The 27,045-nt window shown below is 38.7% G+C and overlaps 1 protein-coding gene across 3 annotated transcripts in view; it reads right to left on the reverse strand.

The window, feature by feature from the left end:
• The window catches only part of otofa (otoferlin a), an 86,643-nt gene that overhangs the window by 50,457 nt on the left and 9,141 nt on the right, over positions 1-27,045 (reverse strand). For all 3 annotated transcript variants that reach the window (XM_080883641.1, XM_080883643.1, XM_080883642.1), the window contains exons 3-4: positions 11,620-11,708; positions 2,389-2,488 (exon numbers count right to left, since the gene is read on the reverse strand). In XM_080883641.1, the coding sequence (XP_080739767.1) occupies positions 2,389-2,488; positions 11,620-11,708 (189 nt within the window). The remainder of the gene's footprint in view (positions 1-2,388; positions 2,489-11,619; positions 11,709-27,045) is intronic.

A 27,045-nucleotide genomic window follows, 5' to 3' on the forward strand; every position in this document is an offset into this window, starting at 1 on the left:
AGAAGTTCGATTTAGGCTCAGTTTTAACCTCTGCTGTGTTCATCAGGTTCTTTCAACTACCTAACTAAAGGTAATGTAACCATGGAGTAAAGGCATGTTTTCATGACTGTGATATTCAATAAGTCTATTTTAGATTAGACTCATTTTGACACATTTTGGGCACTTTGGAGTCTCTGCTTGAATTTAAAATAAAGATATTTGAAAGTTCGCAGCAAATGTTGCTGATCTTTTCAGTGAGGCTAAACATGGAGCCTATCCTAGTTAGTTACTGCCTGTGTTACTTTCTGGTGACCAGAGATGGGCAGTAACGCGTTACTTGTAACGCGTTACTGTAATCTGATTACTTTTTTCAAGTAACGAGTAAAGTAAGGGATTACTATTGCAAAAACGGTAATTAGATTACGCTACTTTCCCGTAGTAACTCTGCGTTACTGCGTTACTAAAACCGTGATTTTTTTGCAAGAATGTCTCATGACAGTGACGTAAGCGAGTGCGCCCTTAGTGACAACAGCTGTGTGCAGATCAACAATGGATCACATATCGATTGTGGGAGAGAGTATGAGCGTGCAGCGTTTAAAGCAGGGGTGTCAAACTCAAATACACAGTGGGCCAAAATTCAAAACTGGAACAAAGTCGCGGGCTAACGTTAATATTTATTGAAAAAAGAAATCTTCCTCCAGATATAAGAATGAATCTTTTCTTATGGACTCAAATAAGTTTTGCTGAAAAACTGAATATGGAACAAGCAAAGCTTAATACTAAACTATATATATATATTAGCTGTATAATACCAGTAGGCCAGCTCTAATAGTAATTTGGTGTGGCTTTGCGGGCCAAATGTAATTAGGCTGCGGGCCAAATTTGGCCCGCGGGCCAGAGTTTGACACCTATGGTTTAAAGCGTGGAAGTACTGACCTTACTTTGAGTTTGATTCCATAAAAAGTGACAAAAACATTAGCGTCCATCGTGCGTGGGAAGAAAACTTCTTTTTACAGCGAAAAAAACCCCTAAACTTCCAAGCAAGCACCGAGTGCGCAACGACGTAATGGGAAACTCACAGAGAAAAGGATTCTTCCACTGACCGCTGCCGCACACCTGCACCAGGGTAAACCTCCGCCTACTCCACTCCTGCTTTGCAGGTGAAAATAGAGCAACAGGACCGCTAGTCTTTGACTTTATTTATTTTCTGCTGTGTTTTACTTGCATCTATTTGAAAGACTGAGTGTAAACACAAAAAATATTTTATTTTATGTGCTGGAATGTGCAGAAAATAGGTTTAAATGTTAAACTAATTTATTCAAGTCAGAGAATGTTGCATATAATTAAATTTTTTGCTTGATGCATAAAGTTAAAAGATTAAAACTGATAAAACAAGTTAAAAAAGGGACTTTTCCATTTGATTACATTTTGTATGATGGATTATGTAGAAAAAGTAGAATTGGGCTGAAAGATCTATCGCGTTATCACCTCTTCAGGTTGTAAATCGTGTTTTTAAAAAGTAACTAAGTAACTAAGTAATTAATTACTTTTGAAAATAAGTAATCAGTAAAGTAACGGGATTATTTTTGGGGGGAAGTATTCAGTAATTAGTTACTGATTACTTTTTTCAAGTAACTTGACCAACACTGCTGGTGACTAGGAAAAATCTAAACAATATGTAAACTCAACAGTGGCATGTGATCAGTTCATAAAGCAAAGACATCTATAACATCTTTGTGGGAATAATATTTACCTATTTTATGGCAAAATGCTATACTTTCAGCAACAAATTGCTAATTTTGCCATTTGTTGCTTGTTGGGTAACATGTTGTACGTTTATCCAAGCCCTTTTTTTTATTTTCTCAAAACTGTCCTTGTTACCACTGAAAAAGATGTCACTGGTTTAGTAGGATCATTAGAGAGCAAGCCGACTTCTATCCACAATTTTTTTCAATCCAAATTAAGAAAAAATAACCAGATTTTAATGTTTCCTGGTGATTGATGGACCTCTGTTCATCTTTACTTCTGAGATACTCTCCAAGATGCTTTTCTTATACTTAAACATGCCACTGACCTGTTGTCTAATTAGCTGCAAAATGTTCCTCGAGCTGAACTTACTTTTCCTTTTGTTGCCCTGTTACTCAATGTTTTGCTGCCGATCACTTCAAAACAGCTTTGATTTTTTTCTGTTATTTTCTTATTTTAAACATTTGATATGTTATCTGTGTTGTCTTGTCGATAAAATATGGGTTTATGAATGAATCCCAACATAAACTGAAATAAAGCTACAGAAGGCCCAACATTAAAGGTTTCAAATTAGATGGTGCAGTCACATGAAAATGCTGTCTAAATATTTTGATTGGCTCACATTGATTTATGTCTGTAGATTGTTCTAATGTGAGAGTTTACCTTTATTGACGTGTTGTTATCATCAGTGAGTGTGTCAGTCAGCTCTAGATGTCCCTCTTCAGCCACTTTCTGAAGCACCATACAGAAAGTCCCAATGAGTCTGTAGGAAAAGAGCAACAAAGAGCCATGCATTGTAAACAGAAATCAATAGAATCAATAATGGCATTGTGTCACTTGTCTTTTGTTCCTCCTCTGCTGCCCATCTGTTTATCTTTGTTTTACATGCTGCAATAGAGCGCTCGCATCACTGCATTTGGAAAAAAAAACACATGCAAACATACATGTCCTAGTTTAAACCTTTAAAGTTTGCACCCCCCCCCCCCCCCCCCCCCCCTTTTTAAGGCTTTGCTTGTTTAAGCAATACAATGACCAAGCCAAATTTATTGTGTACAACATAATTTCTTTCTTATAAAAGTGTGCTAAACTACCTCACCAGGAGTGTAGAGCTGTGAACTCACATTATGAAAACAAAAATATGACAAAAGAAGCTGTGAATTGCTGAATGGAAAAAAAAAAACCCTACATATATATTTATAATATGTTAACATGTCTCTGTCTTTGTTATTAAAAAAACATTTCGCAGTTTAAAATTTGATTTGTCATCTTGTTCCATATTTCATTAAATACATGGGATTTTAATAATTAACAAATCCCTTAGCGGTTTCATTAAATTTTACACAACATCTCCTCTTTTTTTGGATGTAAGCAGCAGTGAACTGAGCTGTTTTGGCCACTGCAGGTGTCTAATTTGATCCATATCACTTTGGCACTCTTTCTACTTCTGTTGGACATTTGCGGTGACAGACAGTGAAAAAGTACTTCACTACCTTTGTCACCAGCTCACTCTGCCATATGCTGCATCTCAAACGAAGTAATTAGTGCCCCAACCCCCCGGTTAGTTTGGAAGTGCATCTTGTGAAATGATTTTTGCTTCTGCTGTGATAACTAATTTTCCTAGCAGATAAGCAATAGGAATTAAGTTTTACTGCCTATTTTAAAATACTTAGACATTTTTCATGCTTAATATCAAACAGTTAACACAAAAATGTTCCACACTGGTCAAAACTACTCTGTAAATTAAACATCTATCCATCTACTATTTATTCTACCTATAAATTATGTCCAAACGAGGTACAGCTAAAAGATATTGCTGTAGCCATGATTGCATTAAATGTGGATTTTTACTATAAAGGCACTACAAAAAAAAGTGGAGGCTGCACATGCATCTTCAACCTAGCCACAAATCAGATTTACAGTCAGCACATTTTCAGAATAGGCAACAAAGTGAAAAAACAAAATGTGAAATATGGTCACATTTCCTCTTCTGTTCCTAAGTTATGGCATTTAATAATGTCCATGAAAGTGTGACATCACGGTGAAGTCTACCGTTGGTATTTTGGGCTTAAAATGTCATTTTATATTCTATCACGTCAGACATTGGTGTAGTAACTTGTGCTTTGAAGCTTAAATATTCATATTTGTGCAAACTGTGGAGAAACTACCTCGAGGCTTTCCTGAGATACTGTGTTCATAAAAATGGGATTGACAGACAGACTGATGATCCATCAACATAATGCTTTCAGGAGAGAATTTCATTTTATGTTATGGAACGTTTAGGAAACATACACAAAACATTTTTTAATATAATGCGTTGCCTCCATCCAGAACCCCCTGAAGAATTACCAACATAATGGTACCTCCCTATTGCAAACTTTAGATCATAAGATGGATTTCTCCACTGCCCAAGGACACCTCATAAAATGTTACAGTGGGTAGAAACTCAGTACAGTCCCCATTCAGGTGGTCAATTAGAGCTGCTGAATAATTTAAAAAGTTTCCCTCATAAAAGTGTGTTGTTTGCAGAGCAGTCAGCCACACATGAAGAACGTGTGCTGAAGTCCACATTGAGCCCAACCATATGGCATTTCTGCCATATACAGTGGTGACAAACAATGTTTACAGCTACACAAACACGTACCTCGGATAACTCACGGACCGAAAATAAAGCTGCATCTTATATTTCTACTGCATATGTGACATACAGGGTGATAAATATTCAAAGAGAGCATCAAAAGGAAGGAAAGGCATACACACAAACAGCAGCCTGGATATGAGCCCGTAGGGAGATACAATATCATAAAACGAAAGCGTGGAAACAATAGTTAACCAGCTGCCATGCACACACTTGCAAATACACATGCACACACAGAGGAAATCTGTAGGGATCGCAGCCAACAATGTGATCTTCCCAACAGGACTACTGAACCTGACAAGTCAGAATAGAGTGAAGGACTGCAGTACGCACAAACACACACATGTACACAAGGACACCTCCAATTCAACATACCCCCCCCCCCCCCCCACCCCACCCCTCCCCCCGAATGCTATCTCAATAAATGAATGAGCTGCAACAAAAGCAGCAATCTGTCTGCTATTATTTTTTTCCCCCTTTCCTTAGATTAATCTCTCGCTCTTTCTATACCTTCTGTTTTCACTTTGTCTTTCCTCTGGAGTCAGTGGTGATGAATTCAAACTACAGTAGAAAGTGAGGCTACATTTGTCAGCAGAGCTTCGAAACTTAATAATGAGGTAAATTTAGACTTCCAGAACTTGACTTCTCTTTGAATTGCAGGTTAAAAAAAAAAACCAAAAACAGTATGTGCTTCCCCCGAGGCACTGGCAGGTTCTGCCTTTGTGAAAGTGAGTATCTGCCAGGCTCCCCAATGCATAACTCCATGCACAACTCTACAGGCCTGACATGACTAAAGAAAAACGTCTGTGTGGATATAGATGGCTTTGTGCAGAAAACTTTTTTTCTTTTGAAGATGAATAGAAACTTCTGAGACTCTGAGCAATATTACTAATAACCCACTGCACTGTTTCCTTTACCAGACAGGGGTGATCAATATATCCAGTGCTACTTAAATGGTCTGTCATTTCCTTTCAACCCTTGTAGCACGTGTTGCAAGTGCTGAATAATTGAACTGAGCAAGGCCTATCATGTTCTGGCTCGCTTTTTTTTAGCACTTCAAAGGTGGCATTCATTATTGATTGAAGTCCTGCAAACAATTTACTTTCATCTGCTTCATGATTCAGCTCCCTTCCCTTTCAATTTGCATTAATTCTTCTTCTCTTTCTCAATTTAAGGTGTGACTATGGCAAAATGTCTGGCTCAGGTGTATTTGTGAAGAGGTGAGCTCAGCTTTGAAATGTAAAATATTTTTTCCAAGGCAGACAGAGGGTTCGCAAAGATGCTCTAATCCACTGCAGCGGCAGGTAGTGCAGCTGGAGGATAGTGTGAAATGGAAATGTTACAGCTGACAGGAGTGTGTGATTTGGCCCCCGTGATCTGCCAGATCTCTGCCAAGCACTCTGCTGCCACTAATACAAATATGAGCAGATTCACTGAATGCATCACTGAATTGCTCAAAGATGATCTATTGATTCATGGGGATGCAATCAATACACCCTGTCTCCTTTTCACACACGCAGATGAGCTTAATAGAATTTTTAACCGCAAATGATAGAAAAAGCTATTATGTCTTGCTTTATTGCCCATCAGCATGCCATGGCAATCTGAGTGTGGTCCTGCGGTTTAGCTCCTTTTACTGCTGTGATGCATATACATAAAGCACTCTTACAGCTTTGTAACAGACACATTCCATTGCAGGACAAAACAAAGAATTATATGTAAATGTGTTTGTTTTGACTGATTGTTTTATTTCAAACTATGCCAAAGGATAGAGAGGCGAAGTGGAAGAAAGAGAGAACATAAGGTTTGTAAAGACGCGTGTGGGGGTGCGGAGCATAGACAAAATCTGCCTATTATTGACACAATTTTCATTTTGCACTGAAACAAAAGCAAAAATGAAACCAGGTTTATCTGTTTAGCTGAAGACTCCTCAGTCACACAGGCTGATCAGCAACCCCTCGGTACAGTTGGCCACTAGGGAAATTGTATATTAGCCAACTGGTTTAAGAGTGGTTGCTGGAGATAACTGGCTATCACTGAGTGAAACTGGTCACAAGGAAAGTGTTGCACAAAATTCCTCCATCTGATTTTTTTGGTAGCTGGCAGATTGATACAATTGTGTGAAAAACAGCAGCTAGTCTACATTTAATTGCTAGCTAACTACCATGGAGCAAACTCAACAATGTGTGATGCAAACTGCAAATGGAGAATGTTTGTCTTCAAAATAAAAGTTGTCCCTTAATGCTGAAGTAGACGCCTTTCAAAATGCACAAGTTTTACTTTGAAGGTGAATTGCTTCTGTTTCCATTTTTCAGCTTTAGCATTCCATTTCACAGCAGCTGCCAGTAACTTCTTGCAACCACTCTCAATTGATCAGTGAATACTATTTTACATACCCTGAGGTACCCTTGAGCAAGGTACCGTCCCTACACACTGCTCCCCGGGCGCTGCACTGGTGGCTGCCCACTGCTTCACTGGGTGAATGGGTTAAATGCAGAAGAGTAATTTCCCTATGGGGACTAACACATACACATTATTATATATGTTGCTGGACAGGAAGGATCAATTGAAAGCACCTAAAAAATTACTTTTTTTGTCTTGCTTTTGGCTTTGTTTCCTCCTTGTTTGTCCTCCCCTATGTCCGTATACATAGTCCCTTTTCCTTTGTTTAGGTGTCTGTTATGTTCCTGAGCTTGGTCGCTTAGGTTATTCCTCGTGCATCTGGACCTTTTAGAATTCTGTTTATTGCTGATATTGAGTTCTCGCTTGCTTACTGTTAAGTCTGCCTCAGGCATCCTGCCTGTGGCTTCTATCTCAGTCTTACAATCTACGCGCTGAGACACCACCGACCTCAGGTTTAGAACACTGAATATGCTATCATATAACCTGTCACTGTTCAGTGCTCAATAACTCCCACACAGTATACCCCATGATGGGCCGAATATGAAAGCAAATCTCTCAGCCACATGAGAAAACAAATAAAACACGGTCTATATGTCACTACAGCAAAGAGGCCACTACACATCACTGCCCTTTCTTTGTGTTTTTGTAATGTGATCACATTTGTGGTGGCAGGGTGTATCACACTGGCCCTAAAGTGTGTTGGTACAAACAGTGATGAAGTAGATCAAATACCCTGGTAATTAAGTAGCCTGTGGACATGTGGAACAGGTGCAAGAACCACAAAAGCTGTGACTCACACTGAATTATTTACCTGTTTAAATGTGTGTCAGGTTATGCTTATGTACTCAGTTTTTACATTTAAGAACTGCCTACTTATGGCAAAGTATACATTTTGGTTGGACTCAACCATCTCCAAATGTGCTTGAGCTGTTATGAAAAAGTTAGTCGATGAAAAAGTTTCATTAAAATAGAACAGCGTTTTTTTCCCACCCAAGAGAAACTCTGGCTCAAATCAATTCTGCATTTAAATTGAATTTAATGTATGTTTTTTAAAATGGATCTAGCAGTGTGTACAACTGTAAAAATTGCCTTCATTGCTTAAGGATCAATGATGCAGAATTAATATCCATCTGAAGTTATGAAAAAGCTTTCCATAGTTGGAAAAAACATCTGAAAAAATTATAACTCTATATGCAGTGTTAAGAATGAGAATCTTGCTGTGTCAGAGCAATGGCATGCTTGCACCTATATGAATTTGTTATATTTCTTTTTTGTAAACAAGACTCTCTATATACACAGCCAATACATTATATATTCAATATATAATATGCAGTCAATATACAGTCGTGCCTTGTTAATTGCTTAGATTCCTAACAAGTTGCCTGTAGTAACTACTTGCCAGGTGGTAGTAAAACCGTAAAAATTGCAATGCAAACCAGAACCAGGAAATGTTCACTTTCAGTGTAAAAAGCCATACCTTACCACTGCAATTGAGAGATTTCCTTTACTTTGAAGGCAAACTGTCACAGTTTATGTTTTTTTGTCACGCTTTTCTTTTTTCACTGTGGCTTGATGAGTAGCTGGGGAGTATTCGTAGGCAAGCCGAACCTTTGCCCACCAACAATGGGCAACCACAACAATCTGCTAGCAACCAAAGCAATCATGCGGTTTCTGCCAGCTGGTTAAGGAGTGCACATTTTTCCCCTATGATGGGTGATTGCTAGCTGGTTGAGAACCAGTATCTAGGCCTGTGTGACTAACAAAGATTAAAGTTAGATAGCAACAATTGGAATTGCATTCCGGCACCTTTAGTTAATGAGTAATTACATCTGATAGGCAGGTTATTGCATAATGTTGCTGAATGCGTGAATTTTTCATGCACTGCAACCTGGCATTCTTCCAGTGATGACATGGAGATAGTTGCTCATTAATACAAACATAATGGCATCCCACAGCCTGCTTACACCTTCAACGCATCCCTTTCTTCCCTGTGATGCATTTATGGTGCTGACCTAAAGTTATGTATGCTATACTTCAGCATTTAGCTATGAGGAGTGAGCATAAATTGAGTAGTGTTTTTTTTTAATTGCAAGATAATTTTAAATGAAACATTTTAAACAGTTCAACAAGCATCAGGAAACACACAAAATGTTTCTGTGTAGTTTATTACAAAATGTATCCATGAGCTAAATGTACAGTTGCTGAATTTCCTTAGGAGAGGGAAAAATGTTAATGTGTGACACTGATAGATGAAGCAGTATGTGACATTTTATAAACTGGAAGTTTAAATCTTACATTTAAAGTTGTCATGAATTTTGAATAAGTTATTAGACCTTTAAATAACGTGTTGCTAAATTATATTTTTGTGAAGCATTTTGCAAAAACAAATTTAAGTATGCTCATTTTGTGTTTTTCAAAGGTTGCATGAAAATATCAGTTTAGTATAGGCTACACTGATAGGTTTGCAGTGTTTAACTTAGTTGGCTAAATCAAAAAGTAGCAAAAGTAGCATCACAGGTCAGCTAATCTCTAAAGAGAGAAAATCTACTAGAGTTCACAAGCAAATTATCATCAAACTTATTTCTAAGTAATTTTTCCCCACTCTGCACTGCCACGCTTACAGCTTACAGCTCTTACAGCTCTTACAGCTCCCCAACCCAATAAATCATACTTTAATCCTGCTGACTAGGGCCTTATTCACCTGACTCCACATTCACAATAGTCACACATCCAGAATGGTGAAGTTATATCACATGGTCAGTAGTCATGTGTCTGCAAAACTATGCTACTTTGGTGCAGTGTTGCTTTTAGCAAAATGCTAATGTAGACATTGTTCTACTCACACTGGTGTTACTGCCCAGCCTAATACTGTTTTTCCTGTAAATTCTTAATCTGTTAGATTTTACATCTTTGCTAGGGAGCATATAATTACAGACCATTTTGAATAGGTGGCTTTGCGTAAGTAGCTAGCTTGATTAGCACGTTATGTATATCAGTTTTTCACTCTGAATTGGTAAGGCTAATTTTTGACAGAAAAATGACCAGAAAGATTAAAAAATATCAGCTGCTTCCCTATGGTGTCTTTTCGTACAACTAGCGTTAAAGGTGACTGAGAAGCCAAGGTGACTGCATTCTTAAGCTGTAGTGACTTGCTAATTGTAGGACAGTCACACTAAAGCAGGATTAGGCAAATAAAGTTCCCAAGGGGCCGCATACAGAAACAAACTGGGACTGTTGTGGATTTAATACTGAGGTGAACTGATATCAGCTTTTTGGTGCGGCCCTCCACAAACGTTTCAGATTCTCATGTTGCCATTTGGGAAAATTAACCGTCCACCCCTGCCCAAACCCTCCTAAACTCACTGACCCCTAATTGTCATGCATGCCTGTAAAAATGTATTTGTCTTTGTTTCAACTTCAGTCTTCCACACAATGGCATAAAGAAATCTTGCTGACAGTTCAAATCTGCCTTGATGTAGACTTGATCTAGCATGTGTCTGCACACCTGTCACCAGCATTTAGCTCTTTATTACACACATTTACATGCAGCTAAATTTGCACACTGCAGACATGATTAGGTTACATAGACTAACTATTGAGCTGGTGCTACACACATGTATTGATGCTTATGGGCACACACAGAAGGAAGTTAACATTACTGTGCTTTATTAACTCGGAGGGTGGTGCAATGTTTTCTCTAGTCTGAACCATATTAGACACATCAATCAGTCCATTGTGAGAAGTTGGGCAGCTGGTATAATTTGACTGGATTTGTTATGGACACAGTAGGTGGACTGGCTTCCTGGTACAACCAGTCCATCACTTTTTCAAGCAGGACACAAAAAGTGCACAGCGCCATCCAAATGAACCAAAATAAAGGAAAAATTAACAAGAAATTGAAGAAGTGAGGAGAAGAGGGATATTACTTAACTAGCCAATTTACACAAACAGCCTTGCACAAATGATTTCTACACCTTGTCTATGTGGGAAGCGTAATAGAAACAACACATTAGGAGAGCAGTAGTACATTCTGCTCCATTTCTGTTCATACAGGATGTATTCGGGTGACATGCATTTTGGCAGCTCTCAAAAGGCATCACACAGGTATGAGCATCAAGAGGTCGAATACATATCTGAAATGTAAGAAATACTAATGTGCAAGGAGTACAAGAGCAGTTACATGGCCTAGTTGGACGGCTGGATTGATGAAATAGGAATGTGTTCTTTCAGACATGCGAGAAATGGTGACAGAAAAATAAGGCTCTTCTCTGTAGACAAAGCATTATAAGTTATTAGTGTCATGCTGCACCCATGATTCAGGTCAGATGAACCTCACAGTAATATTTTTAGTTGGTTCTCACATGATTACACCTCGTGAGGTTGGGATGTGTCAGTAAAAACATATTAGCTATGACACAATTAAAAAAAAATGAAACATTTGTCTGACTTGTCTTTAAACCTACGGATATTGTAAAAGCAATGATACTCAACTTTCAGTTGTATCATCAGCTACAGGACCGGATGGTTTTTTTCTAAAATGATCTGACTGTTTGGAGTGTGTGAAATGATAAATATGCCTGTTACCAAGACTTTAATACTGTTTCATTACCTCTGCCCACTTTCTGGCGTGATGCTTACTCAGCCCTGGCTGCTGTTTGCAGTCTGTTGCATACAGGTGAGTCAATTTAGAGCAAACCCCTAGGGGAATTTAAGCGTTTCCTTCATTAGGTTAGCTACATGCATCATGTGTCAGTCTGGGGTGGTCACAGGTTGCAACAGAAAGGCAGGAAGGCAAACATAGACAATTTACTCTGAAGCGCTGTCTGGGGGGCTTGAATTAGTAAACAGCACCATACCTGTTGGAGAAGACCTTGCTGTAATTGTACACTTGGATCTCTAGCATTTCATTTCCATCCAGCTTGCTGGCAATGGGCCATCGAAATGTCTGAAAAAGAGAAAAAAAACATGGTCAGGTTGCAGCTAACATGCAGCATTGATTATTCGGATTACATGCAAATGCAATCAATTATATGCACGGAAAAAAGTGACAAGTTCTGTTATGTTCAGAGTGACACCATTAAATTGCTTGTTTTCTCCAAGCAGTAACCTCACAGATGGAGCCTTTGCATAAATGGCAAAAACAGTTCATCTAATTGCCACTTGAGGTTGCAAAAAAGTTCCTGCAGACTCAGATTTTAAAACTGGAGAGCATTAAAGATAAATGCATGTTAACAGCATGGCATAGGGTTTTGACCTCAAGAGATAATATGTGACATGCAGTCTAAAGTGCTTTGCGTTGCCTGTAAAACTAAACAAGTGCTATGTTAATGTCAGGCTATTCCACTTCATCATGGTGGCCACATTCTATCTTTTATATGCAGCCTATGATTTTGCACATTAGTTCAACTATACTATAACTATAACTTCCAATTTATCTGATTTGTGTACTTATTATTATTATTATTTTTATATTGAAATGGCAATTATCAACACTTTTCCAAAATCAATTTTTCTCAACTGATTAATTTATCCACCATCTAACTGTTTACTAGATAAAATTCCTTTAAGTTCAAGGTAAAATACACAGTACTATCTATCTTCTCACTTAAGTATAGGCAAAAATAAAAAAGTCAACCAAAGTCCCGGACTATATTCAAGGCCCTATGTCAGCATGCGTCTGTTACTTTGCAGTATCCTTGATTTTCTTTTTCTAAAAATCACCAGCAGCTACAGAGACACTGTTCAGGAGGGATTTTTTTATTGATGTTTTATTCATCACGCTGAACATCTCCAGGTTATATTGCACCAACCAAGCTTACTGATAACTTTTGCATCAGTGAAAACAAGAAAAAGCAGGAGCTAAGCAAAAATCCAATGAAAATGTATTTATTATCCTCCTGTTTGTGAGTCTGAGGATAGCTTTGAGGGATAACTGTTAATTAGCATTTTAAAAGGAATTAGCTCTGAATAACAGTTTTACTATATTTCCAAAGACTGAAGTTCATTTGAAATCATTTTTCTTTACTCGATGACAAATAATCATCGAAACGATATCTCTCTTGAAGGTCCTGTTGAGTGAAAATTATATTGCTGTCTATATGGAGACTTAAATTGAATCATCTAAACAGATGAGTTGTTATCATTTTATATGAATCAGAAAAGAGAGTCTGATACATCTAGACAATATTTACTATCTAATGAGATTAAATTTTTCTTCTACACTCATCTAGGTGGCTGATTCTTTAAAATGTAGCTGTATTATTTTATAAATGAAAGCTTTAAAAACAACATATATTGTTGCGTTGCCTGTAAACGCAGGCAACGCGTGCGTTTACAGGGTAAAACATATTACTGCCAACAGATATCCAAAGCTTGTTTAAAGTGAGTTGGACTGCTATGATATGACTTGAGAGCATCAATCTTAATAAAATGCAGAGTCAAGACTGGCTGCAGACATCGGTAAAAGAATTTTGTCACAGGAATTTATTCAGTCCTGTAAAAAATCAAGTGCACCTTATGATTCAGTAGCTTGTAGAACCACTTTTAGCATTTGACTGTGGACAACTTTGGTAAACAGAGGAATTTATCGCCAAGTCAGCAACTGCAAGACGGCTGAGTAAGCAAAACAAGTGCAAAATCTTCATGAAAATTGACCACTGAAACAATGTCCTTTGGACAAATGAGAGTTTAGTCACATCTGTCCAAAACACATTTTTCCTGAAGTCTTCTGGTTTGTTTAGATGAAACTAAGCCGCGCTGCTATGTTCTTTTAAAAAATAGGCCATCTCCTGGCAACCTGTGCAAATTTCCAAACTTCTTCAATCTTTTTCTAATTATACTGTCATGAACTTTCACCTTTAACATTCTAATTGAGCCCTGTAGTGTCTGAGATATAGCTCTTGGGTTTTGCAGTGTCTCTGAGCTTTGCATGGACATTGGTGTAGATTTGTTGGAACATCCATACCTGGGAAGATTATAGCATTGTCTTAACACACACCTAAATGCTTCATTCCAACAAAATGCTAAAGCTTCTGCTTTTATACAGGCGAGCCCACCTGCTGGTTATCATTTATATAACAAAATCACAGTTTATTCTGAAAACATTCCACTGGTTTTTTATATGAAAATAAGCTTGAACAATCTTTCTTTCTCAAACCTCTAATCACAGCTGACTTCAGCAAAGTAATATATCCAAACTCTCTTCAGGTTTGTTGCTACCAGCTTTACATCGGAAGAGTGAATTACTTGGATTCATTAATCCCCACACTAAAGGGACTCGAGAATTATAAAACACTTAGCAGTTAGCCTTTTAAGGAAAGTATGATAGATGTGGTAAAAGCAATTAATTGGCTTTTACTGCTTCCATTAATAAAGTATGACATCCAATTGTGATGCATTACTCACTCCACCTGTGTTGATTAACTATGACAGGGCGAGACCAGAAGATAAAAGAAACAAATGTAAGTTATAAATTTAGCCCCATCATACATACAGGTGTTGATTCACATTCAGTAAATCACCTCTAAGCCTCTTGCTGTACAATATGACGGGAAAGAGTCTTCACAAGGGCACAGGGATAAATGTTGCACAGGTGATTTAAAAGTAATTCGCCCCTTGCTGATATGGGCCTCTGACTTAGGAGAACACTGCAGGCTGTCAGACAAGAGATCCATCAAGACCGTCCCATTAGCGAATCCCGTGGTTTCCACCTGCTACTGTTAGACCTTCAAGGATCTGTGGCCAGGCCTGTAAGTGTGCATTAACATCAGTCCATGCATACTCAACCTTCAGGATCTGCAGCCTGTGTTCCCAGGTTTCAGTCAGAAGAAGCTAGTACTGCCCCTTCTTTCCCACCACCCTCAAAGCCTGAAAACATCCTGAAGTGACAGTCGTTGTCTGAGGTAGTGGCTAATACAGCCGCGCCACATCTCATTTAATACCGAATCTCCTCCGGCATGTTTGAACAGCCGAGAGTGCGAAAAGGAGGCCCCAGCATGGTGTTAATGGTGCACAAATGACAGCGCGCACAGCTAATGCCCTATACACACACACCACTGCATAACACACACACTTCAAGTCAAATGATACACACTACTGTGTGATTAGGAATTGTTTATACAACACCAGGGAGATTGGGCAGCCATATTAATTTCCCAAGAGTCAGAGAAGCACAAATTTTAATCAGTGAATGTAAACTCAATACAAACATGCGTGTTATATGTCTAAGTGCTTGTAAACATTTCCTGTTTTCCTACTATTTTTTTTGACACGCACCACCTTTAAACATCTGTTTATAGCATTGTCATGTCTGTTATGTTGCTTTGGTATACTATTCAGAACAACTTATTGCTAAAATAACACAGACAGGAATCCACAACAAGAAAGCTTAAGCTGCTTATGCTGCCTGAGGCTTTTGTAGCCACCGTGACAGACAAAATGCTTACAGTGGTTTAAATACCTGCACAGGACAGATAAACAAAATGAGAGGTGGGAAAGTGGAAAAGCTTGGTGGGCTTCAGTTGTAAACAAGTGTCTGCAAACAGAGCAATTTCTGGTTATGCTATGCAAAATTAAACTCAAAATTAAGCCTTAAAGGAGCACCAGTTTTTCAATTTTCAATCTATGCTTTTTATTTAATGAAAAAACGTTGATATTTGTTAGGGGTTCCGAAAGAGACTCAGGCGCAGGCCAGGGTTTCCCTTTAAGCGAAGAACAGTGCGTTTATTCACAGTGAACACAATCACCAAGTGGCTATGTACAATGTGCAGGGGAAACGGGTCCGGGTCGCCAGGGTCCGTGGGAAACAGGGTTAGGGGAAAAGGTGCTCCACACTTTCTGTACAAAAGCTCCTCCTCAGTCACTCCTCTCAGAATCCGGTTCCAAAAACGATCTAAACACAAAAGGTCGGGTTAGCGGGATAATAACAAAGGGCTTTCAAGATACAGGTTGGCAGATACACAAGTTTGACTGACGCTGATAGTTCAACGATCCAGCGAAGACTAGTGCAGACTCGCCATCTAAGTAGTGCAGTAATCAGCTGGGATCAGCGGCCGGTGTGGTGATGAGCAGGTGTGTGGGCCAGCAGCGGGAGCCCGCAGTGAGCATCGCCGTGGCGAGAGAGAGAGAGGGCGAGAGAGCAAACAAACCACAAACATATTGCCCAATAGAGGATTGACCAGCAGGGCACAGGGACCATGACAATATTATATACAAGACAAAGAAGATTCCCTTTTTGTGCTTCACCCTGCTAGGTAGATTGCATGCACTGCAATTTTCTTTACTTAGCTCTATTTATTTAAAATGTAAAAGAGGCATGAATAAATAATGTGATTATGTGACAATTGTGATTTAGCCAAATGTTTAATTTTACTTTTTCAGGCTCAGGGCAATAAAATATTAAAATTAAACATACTTAAAAGAAAACAACCTACTGAAGATTTGCAGGTATTAGACTCCCTGCTCATGTTCACCCCCAACAAAAGCTGCCGGTAAATTTGTTGTTACAAGGTTTCATGTTACTTATGGCAAATTTTGGTACCACTATCCCAGCGTCACAACAGAATTCAAGACTCATCAGACCAGGCAATGTTTTACTAATCTTCTATTGCCCAATATCTGTAGCCTTCCTGTCAGAACAAAGCAGTCTGGCCATTCTTCTCCGACCTCTGGCATCAACAAGGCATTTTCACCCAGAGAACTACCCCTCACTACATATTTTCTCTTTTTAAGACCTTTTTCTCTGAACTCTGGGGAGCTCAGACCAGCCCATTTGGCACCAACAACATGTCATAGTCAAAGTCACTTAAATCACCTTTGTCTGCTTGCCTAAATGCCCTGAGTTGCTGCTTTGTGATCAGCTAATAGATCAGCTGTACTCAATGAAGTGCATGGTGAGTGTACAAGACCACTCTGAAAAAGTGAAGACTTTCTGACCGAGAAAGAAGAGGCAACAAAGTTACAATAAAGTGAACATCCTGGCAAAGATCCCACAGATGTTAACACATCTGGCCGTGGAAAAAACTGACACACAGTGGTGACAAAATCAAAACTTTAGTCAACAGAATAATGCACACTTTGTTTAGCAAAGCTTTCTTCTCTAAAAAACATTCCGTTTCCTTAGCTACAGTAGATGTTTCATGTTTTTAAAAAAGTTCTTGTTAATTATTAATGGTAAGTGGTAACTGGCTTTTCATGAACCAGTAAAAAAGCTTCAGGGATCAGTTGATATGATCACAGTTGATTTTTACTCTTTGCTGAATCTTCAGCATAGGTACGTAACCGCAAATCCCCGTGAAACCCTACAACATAAACCTACTCTGTAACCTGATGTGCACCGGTGTAACACTAGTTATTCTGTGAGTTTCCTGCTATTTTTTCAATGCAGTTCTTGAATGAATCAGTGAGTATAACAGTCATAGCTTCGACATAAAGAATTAGCCTCAGTATAACAGATGTCAAATTCCTGAAGGGGAATTGCGAAGCATGTCAGAATGGATGCGAAGAGATGAGGGACAAATATATTTGCCTCTGGTCTCTCATCAAAGAGACGACCAGAAGAAAAAAAAGTGCCAGGATTTTATTTGTTTTGCCTGGCACTGCATGTAAATCACCAGGACATCAGCACAAGGTAATTAATGCTACACAGAAGAAGGCTGGCCTGCAGCGCCAGACACTTATATAGGTTACGTCATAGGCTCTACAACGATTCATCGCAACTCTGTCACACTGTCATGGCTTTAAGGAAATTTGAATAGAGTGTAGCCATCATTCATTTTATTCTTAACACTTATTTTCCTTCTCCGATGGGCTAAAAAGAGCCTTTTCACAGAATTTCCAGAAGACATTTGGACTTCTCAAAGTGGAAAAATAACACTCACATCTCTGTGAGCTACAATAATGTATTGGTATGCACAAAACACCACAACCCTTGGTTTGCCTTACTTTCAGGGAATGCAGCCATGATAGATACTATTATTTAACCCTTGTGTGGTGTTCATATTTTTGTTACTCAGCCAGTGTTCATGGGTCTGGTGGACCCGCTAGAGTTTTGGCTTTCCAAATTAACACTATCAAACAATTTTATGTTAAATTACTGAACAGATGTTTACTTCATCCCAATTACAAGCCATATGAACAGCAAACATGGTTAATTTTTTCTCTTTACCTTTGTTAGATCACATTTATGAATTAAAGTGCTTCTCGATTCTTTTTTTTTTATATAAAATGTTATAAAAAAATAAATCAGTTATAATCAAGTGGAGTGAGTGGAAAGACACAACACATTTACACGTGAAGCAATATGTTTCACAACTAAATGGGATCAGCTGCTCATCAATGGTGACATTAGGCCCAGGGTTGTAAAACAGGGGAGGTGGTGCACCCACTTATCCCACACTGTCCTGATGGCAGCTAGCTTGTCTCTCTGCCGTCGAGCTGGCCTGTCGTCTCGGTTATCAAAATGGATAATCCTGGAAATTTTGTGGAAGTTTTCCAGAGACATTGATGCACGGAAAGGTTCTTGCCGGTTTCTGCATCCCACAGGGATTCTTTGGATTCCCCTTTGGACCTGAAAACTCCTGCAAGGATAAGAACCCCAAAGTAGGCCTTTGGGGTTCTTAGATGAATTTGGTCAATCTCCTTCCACCTTCTAGATTACTGCAATCCAGAAAAAATTTCTGGATGGAATCTGGGATGAAAAGCTCAAATGAAGACTTGATGTCCTGCACATGAGTAACTGTCAGCCGTGTTGGCCCTGGCTTATCACAGTAACAGCTCTGTAGGGTGGCTCATTTCTTGGGCAAGAACACCATTCGATTTCACCAGTTATTGACATCCATATTTCTTCACTTGCTGTCTGGTGGGCTTGTTCTGGTCCTGGAGCTGGCTGCAGATGGGGTACTCGTCTTCGTTTTGTTACTAAATGGTGCTCAACTTCATCCTCTTCTTCAAAGTCACTGTCAGACTCTGAATTTTCAGAAATGTGAAATATTCTGAAACCTCTTTGTCAACATCATCATCCGAAGCCCCTCTCTCTTCCAAAATCAACTGGATGGCCCTCGCAGCAGATAATCTTTTGCCATCTTGATCAGTTGTGATAAAGAACCACACTGGCAAAGTCTTATTTATAGTATTATGCCCCTAATTTGCAGGTGGGACAGGGTATGAGAAAATAAAATTTGGATCCCTCAAGAAAGAGGGTAAAATGTGTGGGAATGTAAGAGCAGACGGTGTTGATAGTTGAATTTTCAACAATGCTGCAACTTTGTGCAGGTGGGGAAGAAAACACTATCAGCAGCACCAGAAAGGAGGAAGCCAGAGTGTGGGAACACATGACCTACACTTTCAACACTTTTATTAGACCTGGGTCCAGTGGACCCGAACACCTTGTATGTAATGTAAATGCGTGGGGGGAGGTACAGTATGAGGTCATTGAAAATTAGTTCGGATTTATGTTCTTCACAGAAAATAAGCCAAAGCCAATGAATTTCAGGTTGAAAAAATAATTAATTGTTTCATTTTTCTTTTGAAAAAAACTGAAAACGGGTCTCACAGACCCGAACACCATACAAGGGTTAAACCTGTGCTAATATGTATTCTGTATTAATGTTTTGATGTCAATTAAGCCCCTGTACAGTCAGCCAGAATTAGCCAAAAAGTTATATTAGTAAAAAAGAACACTAACAATGTGTAGTCAGACAGTGTTATGGATTGTAAAGTTTTCCAGTTATACAAACTCGACCTTCAAGTGTCAGTAGTCACTGTGCTTCAAACACTGACTGATGTAACTGCTGCAATGCGCCTACTCTACCATTCAGGCTGGCTTGCTTTATCAAAATGCATCACTGATTATGTGAATCTAGGAATATGTGAGAGTAACTGGAGAAGCAACCGCTGCAATGATGCTTTTAAAAAGGCAAACGAACACTAATCTTATTTTAGATCTGCTCCATTCTTTTCTGAGCTTGCCTGAATACTACACTACTCCTATTCCCAGACTCCCACGCCCAACCCCCTGCATTGTACAACGCCTAATTGCCAGAGTGAGGCCGCTCATTAAAAGTGACAGAACTGATGTCACTAACCACAAGCCTTGAGACCACAGCGCCCTATCAGAGCGGCTAAATGCGAAGCTGAGGAAAAGCCATTACTGCTGTGAACCCACGCTCTAGCATCATGGTGAACAAATGGATGACCTCAGTTTTCCCTCCACTCACCATCCTTTTATATCTCATGACTGTTGCCACAGACACAGAAAATGAAAACACCTCCATTATTAATTACGAACAAAATATTTTTTTAAAGACGTGCACTGCACTGACAGTAGGAAAATTCTTCTTACAGCTTGTAAAGTCAGGTCAAACTCGCAGGCTTCTTACAACCTTATAATGTTGTAGTCGTCAAAACTTTGATTCTTCAGGCTTTATCCTTAAAGGGTAAAGGAGATAAAGGGAGACTGCAAAAAGATTGCAGCTCCATTACCAGCAGGCTACATATGCACCAGCTGCATCCACATGCTATAGCATTGAAGTTTTTCTGATGTGCCAGTGTGAGTCCACCTCTGCATGAGTTCATCCCTCAATGCTAGAACTTCACTTCACCAACATACAGAAACTTAACAATAAATTTCACTGCTCAGCTTTTTCTATTATCATCTTTCTTTCTTTACTGTCCAGCGTGATTTTAATTCATTTTTATCAAATAAATGTGTTATCATTGTGGAACACATGGTTATCTTCACAACCATGCTGAGTAAAACTAAACCACCAACTGATGATTCTGATTAGTACACGACCCGGTCTAGCTCCTGAGCTACAGTCACCACAGTTGACTATAAATTAGAAAATTGGGCAGGTCATCTACTAAATGGAACATTTGTGGTTTGATCCCTGATACTGAACCACAAATTGTGCATGTTAAATAGGAAGAATTTAGTCAGAAAAAGCATAGAAAAGCGCTTGTATGAATGGTCCAATGGGTAAATGAGGCATATTGTATAAAAAGCTTTGACTGCTCCAGAGGAACAGAAAATCATTATATACAAATCAGTACATTTACCATTTAAATGTTAGCATATACTTAAAAATTAGTTTCTTATTATTAGGATTTTTTTTCAACAAGTAATGCAGCAGATTACTCTTTAATGGCAGTGATGAGAACAAAAAGACTTTCATTTGCTGTTTTTAATTATTTGCTGTAGGCATTTATTTGCAATCACTGTCTGGTTCGGTTTATTCACCAAATTAGAGCTCAAAGCTGCCTTAGAGGTTGCTTAGTCATGCTTAGGCTCAGAAACATTTTACTTTTCTGTAGAACATCTTTCTGCGGACTTCACCTGGAGCCATAACACTCCCTTCCCAGTTAAGAAGGTACATCAGCATCACTACTTTCTCAGGAGGCTGAGGCGTGTTGGACTTGGGGGCTTAGTTCTGAACCTATTTTTGCACCACCACACATCTATACAAGCAGATGCAAGAGGCTTGACATGAGGCTGCAGTGCAGAACCACCAGACTCAGGAACAGCCTCTGCTGTCAGATTGTTGAACTCTGGTGGTGCTCTGTAGTCTGCTGCTGCCAGATAAAGGTCAAAAACATGAGAAACATCTTGCATTTGCACTATCCACTGTACCTTAAATTTTCTTATTACCTCTGACAAAGAGCTTCTGTATTTGGTAGCATTTGTGTGGGTGCGTGGCATTCTGTCTGTAAACACAATAGCTCGAGAAGTTTTGAATGAACTCTGATAAAACTTTGTAGGAGTGTAGAGGTCATGGGGTCGTGTTAGCAATCCATTAAAATCTGGCTTGCACCCACCACAGGTCTTTAAGGTCAACTTAATGATTGACCTTAATATATAGGTCAAAAACTGAAAAAAGCCTAATTACGTAGACACTGTCTACGTAATTAGTAATTATGTTGTTAACATGTAAAAAGCACTTTATAAAGATTTAAAATATCATATTAGACTTGACCTCTGACCTCTCCTAAAGGTGAGTAGATTGATCTGATGGTCAAAGTGATAATAATGCTAGACAGAGCTATTTAAAAATGTTTTTACTGTGTTGTTTGTATTGACAAGATATTGGTATTTATTGAGTGATATACAGGAATTCTTAACATCACATGACTTTTAACCTCTGGTCTCGTCCTCAAGGTAAAATAAATTTACACAAGTGCTTAAAATTAAGCTGCCTTTGTTCGTTATAGCAACATGATTTTTACTGCACTACAAACTTCTTAAAGTAAAAAGAACAAAGAAATGATATATTTTTATAATTGAGAGTATATAAAATGAATGAAGGTGTACAAAATACGTAACTGCCCCATTAAAATTAAATGTTGCCCAGAGAGTGAGCTGCTTTGGCAGAGGTTTGAGCTTCTGGAGTGCTTCTTGTTTATTCTTCATATTTTCTTATTTATTCTAAATGACAGTGTGAATGAGCTCAAGCTGTCTGTTCCTAGTTTGTGTACATGTTGCTCTTTCATGTTCTCATTCTTGTTGCCTTTTAATTGCACCCAATTACAATTTTGCTTCGACTCGTGCAAATATATGTGTTGGAATGACAATAAAAATCATACTTCCAGCTGAAGTACACTGGTAGTCATTACTAATTGCACTGACTCCCACTACAAAAGGGCAGTTTGTGTCCACGCACATGAACATAATACACATTGTCTAATTTTTTGTTGCTTTGCCATGATACTGAGCTGGTAATGTGTGTGTTTGTGTGCGTATGTGTGTGTACAGATGAAACAGCATCTCTGATAAGCCGGTTCTGCTTAGAAACTCGATCTTGTTGAAATCACTGACAGCACTCTGCTTACATGCCCTCCTCATCACCACAAACCTGGGCTCAATTTACTTTTTCCAATTCAACTGTCCATCCCAGTTTTCACTTCCTCTTCAGCTCGTATGTCACTTTCTCTGCATGCTTCAGTGTTTCTACATTGATCTCAGTCTAATTTATAGCATGTGTCAAATACAATGCCATGGCTGAAGACATGGTGACATTAATTCAGTCAGAACAGTTCATTCAACCAGGATTTGTGCATATTTATCAGTGATTGTGGTAGGCTGAAAACATGCTGCAGGAATTCCTGTTAATGCTGTTTTCTGTCTTAAATATTACTGAGCTGACTGTCTTCATTAGTAACACTGAATTGAAAACTGTTACTGAAAATATTACTAGCCCTGCGAGAGACAAGTGGATTGCTCAGTCATGAATTCAAGCCTTCCTTTTCTCTTGAAATTGAATAGCTTTGAAGCCACCTAAAAGAATGTTATCTAGTTAATTCACTAAAGTCTTATTTTGTTGTCAAGCTGGACTCTGATAAAACTGCTCTCCGTTCTCTAGTTTCTGCTGCTGGAAACCAGATGGTGCAGAAATAATTGACCACACACTTGTCAAGTAAAGGGCTTCACAACTCTTTAAAAATAGATGCTCTTGTGCTAAGAGATAGCACTCACGCCTCAAGTAAAAACTTTCTTTTCGCTGAAGTGCAGTTTTTTTGTTCTCCTTCTTTGCAACAACAGAAATCCTTCTCTGTGTTCATTCAGTGCACATTTATCCGATATTTATCTAGATATGTTATATAAAAAATGACAGGTCAGCATCTCAAATCTGAGAAAGAAATCATCTTCTTTGATAATTAACATAAATGTGTTGTGTTATTGCTACAGCGAAGCCATCATAACATACCATAGTATAGTAAATATAAACTGAATCACATGTTTCTGCTTTATGCATTTGCTTAACAAGGAAAAGATCCCTGATTGAGTTCTGGGTACATGAACCCCAGCGGAGATGTAAAAACTCTGCTAAATCAAATATGCAGAGCTACCCCCTATATGTCTGACTTGTGGAGGGTAGCTCTGCAAATCAAACTCCTTCTGCATAGGCTCCCTTGTGGATATAAGAGCAGCTTCTCTTCTAGGTATTCTCTAAGTAAGATACTGGGAGAAAGTTATCACTCAGACATATAGTGAGTGCAATATAAATCAGTTTTTTACAAGGTTAACATTTTAGAAAGTACATGGCGGATGACCGCCATGAGTCTGGTCTGCTGGAGGTTTCTTCCTGTCTATTTTTTCCATCCCACTGTTGCCAAGTACTTGCTCATAGCGGATAAAGTGATTGTTGGGGTTTTCTCTGTATTACTGTAGGGTCTTGACCTTACAACATAAAGTTCCTTGAGGTAGGGCTGCTCACTTAATCGAATTTTAATCACGATTACGATCTGGGCTTTCAACGATCATTAAAAATGACTGAGCCGATTATTAGCCCCTCCCTCGTGCTTTACTCTCGCGCTGCTCCGTGTGGCAAATCGAGCGCACCTCTCTGCATTTCGAACACGCGTCACAACAATTAAGAGGACCCGAGGGAAGCTCGGAAATCTCGGAAAGCTAAGCAGAAGTTATTTGGAGAGGAGAGTGACTGCCGTTGGTTGAAAAGAGAGGTAAAAAAAACTTCAGTGGTGTGGAAACATTATGGATTCGCGGAGTCAGACGTGGATCAAGTAGACATAGTGTGTAAACTTTGCTACGGTGTCATAGCTGCACCACAGAGCAACACTGCAAAGTTCACTAAACATAGATGTTTACATTTTTCATTTATTTTTTTATATTGCAAACATTTGCACACTATTTTATATTATTTTTTAAAGTCATTATTCAATACATTGTTATTGTTAACCCTTTAAATCCCTGTAGAACCGGAACCGCGTAAGCTAGCGCAATAATTTGTTTTGCATATGAAACCGGAGGAGTTGTACTTACATCTGATGCCATCAGCTTGTCCTCGGTCACGGTTTCCTTCCACATATAGCTTTGCAAAAATCTCCAAAATAAAACTATGAAGACACTCAAAATAAATTTCCTGTGGTGGGAAACTATTTTTTGCAACTTTTTTGTATTTAAAGTTTTGAGGGATAAGCCTCTTAAATTTCCCCAAGTAGAAATATATGTAACAAAAAACCAAAAACGATTTTAAATTTTTTTGTAGTTTATTGCACTTTTTTGCAATTAATGTAGTTACTATGGACTTAATGCATACATATTATTAAAATATGGGCTATAACAGTTGTATTGATGTATAGCAACTTGAAATGCTCCCACAAATGGCACTACAGCATGTAAAAAAAAATATATATATATAAGCTCTGGCGGACTTGGTTCTATGGTAGGTCTTAAAGGGTTAAATAAATATCGTCAAATAATCGAGATCTCAATTTCAGTGAAAATAATCGTGATTATCATTTTTGCCATAATCGAGCAGCCCTAGCTTGAGGCAACTTTTCTTGGTATTTGCTGCTATATGAATAAAATTGAACTGAATTTAATTGAATTTCTCAAGGCAAACCTTGCAAACAACCCATATTTGTTTATTAACTTCATTATTCAACATGCTAACTGAGACTAGAGTCGCGCTTGGGTTTCTTGCCAATTCTCTGACCATTGCTGGGTCTGAACTTGTTGTTAATTTGCTGAAACAACCACTCCTGGGAACATAGTGGCATTGTGTTGACACACAGCTGATGAACTCACATTTGTTGATTATCTGTTAATCAAGTGCATTTGATCAGCAGCATCTGAAAGCTACTAACCCTCCTAAATTCTGTGAAAACAGTAAAAGTATCCAAACTGTCCTATAAAAACTCTCTTTTTTACACAGCTGTTACTATACAGTTGTTATTAAAGAAAATTATGTTTCTGTGTTGACCTACACTTCTTTAAACCGGTAGTTTTATAATTCATTCATAGAAAACCAGTATGAATAAATAATGTAATGCATAAATCACACTCAAAACAAAATCTTGGGATTATCTTCTACACAATAATTTGCACCTATGCATTTTATTTCCTTTATTTTCATTGCTCAAATTTCCACTTTACCTTCCCTCCAGCTCTATACCAGCAAAGAAAATATTCTGCTAAGGTCATCATTTATTCAGTATACCGAGAGTTGGGAAAGCTCCTCCCTGGAGCAACGCTGAATCTTAAAACCCGGTGAAGTTTATTATCTATTTTTAGCATCAGCAGTATTCCAGCTTGTGTCTGCTCCTCTGGAAACTGCTTCTACTCAATACTGGTGGTCAAGTGTTCAAGTGAAGCAGCACTGAAATGTGATCTCCAGAGGTGGATCACAGTGAATCCTTCAACTTATGTTTTAAGAGTCTTTTATGCTCAGGTGACTTACAGTATATGAACGTAGTATAGCGTATATTAGTTTAAAAACCTCACCCTGACAGTGATACGTTCCACTCTCATATAACAAATAGGCCTTACTTGAATACTGGCTTCCCAAACATGATTATCTATGAGCAGTAGGAAGTAGCTTGGACGTAAACTCACTGAGGTCTCCTCCTGCTCACTTTGATGAACCACAATATGCCAGCAAATTCATAGGACTGGTCAGGCTGACCAGAATTTTAGCTGAGACTGAATACAGCTGCCATTTCAGCAAACTATGAATCATATTTGTCATGGTCCTGCGACCATGACTCAGTGACTTTATGTTTATGTTCTTTATTGTTATTACTTTCATTATTATTCATGGCTGTTTTGGGATGGTTTGTGTTTGGGATTTTAGACACTGGGTTCTGGGTTTGTGCTCCCTCTGTTGGTCCCTGGTGTTAGTGTTCCCCTGTCTCGTCAGGTTAATCAGGTCCAGCTGTTTCCCCCACCTGTGTGTGATTTCCCAGTGTCTCTTTGTGTACTTATAGTGTGTGATTTCCTCTGCTCCTCGTCTGTGTTCATACCTGGTGTAATCCCCTGCGTGCTCTCCCTGCTGTTCTCCCTGCATGCTCAGGTTTGCTATTTCTTTGTGTAGTTTCTCCCAGTTAGTTCATCCTTAGTTCTGTTTTACCATCCCCACTTTATATTGGATATTATCAATAAATCACCCTCACACCTGAATAAGTGCTGCGTTTTGAGTCCTCCTTCCGCTCTCCACACGGCCGCTGCCCCGGACCGTGACAATATTAACTGACAGGAAAGATGAGAATAGTGTGATTTTATTTATAAAAGCAAATGCTCACAAACTGAGGAGGCTAGTAGATAAATATATCAGAATTTAAGGAAGATGTTGGAGTTTGTTCACCTGCACTTCTGCTAATAACCAGCATGAACTCCTCTGACTGCAAGGAAAAGTCAGAATGCCTATAAAAGTGGATGGCCCGATTGGTTTATATCCTCAGTCACAAGTTTCACGTCTTCTTCAATAAACCATGATGTTCCCTTTGAAAACTATGGTGTGAACAGAACACTTTATAGCCTGGTTCCCATG

This window comes from Rhamphochromis sp. 'chilingali' (assembly GCF_963969265.1).
Source record: "Rhamphochromis sp. 'chilingali' genome assembly, chromosome: 5".
NCBI classification, from domain to species: Eukaryota; Metazoa; Chordata; class Actinopteri; order Cichliformes; family Cichlidae; genus Rhamphochromis; species Rhamphochromis sp. 'chilingali'.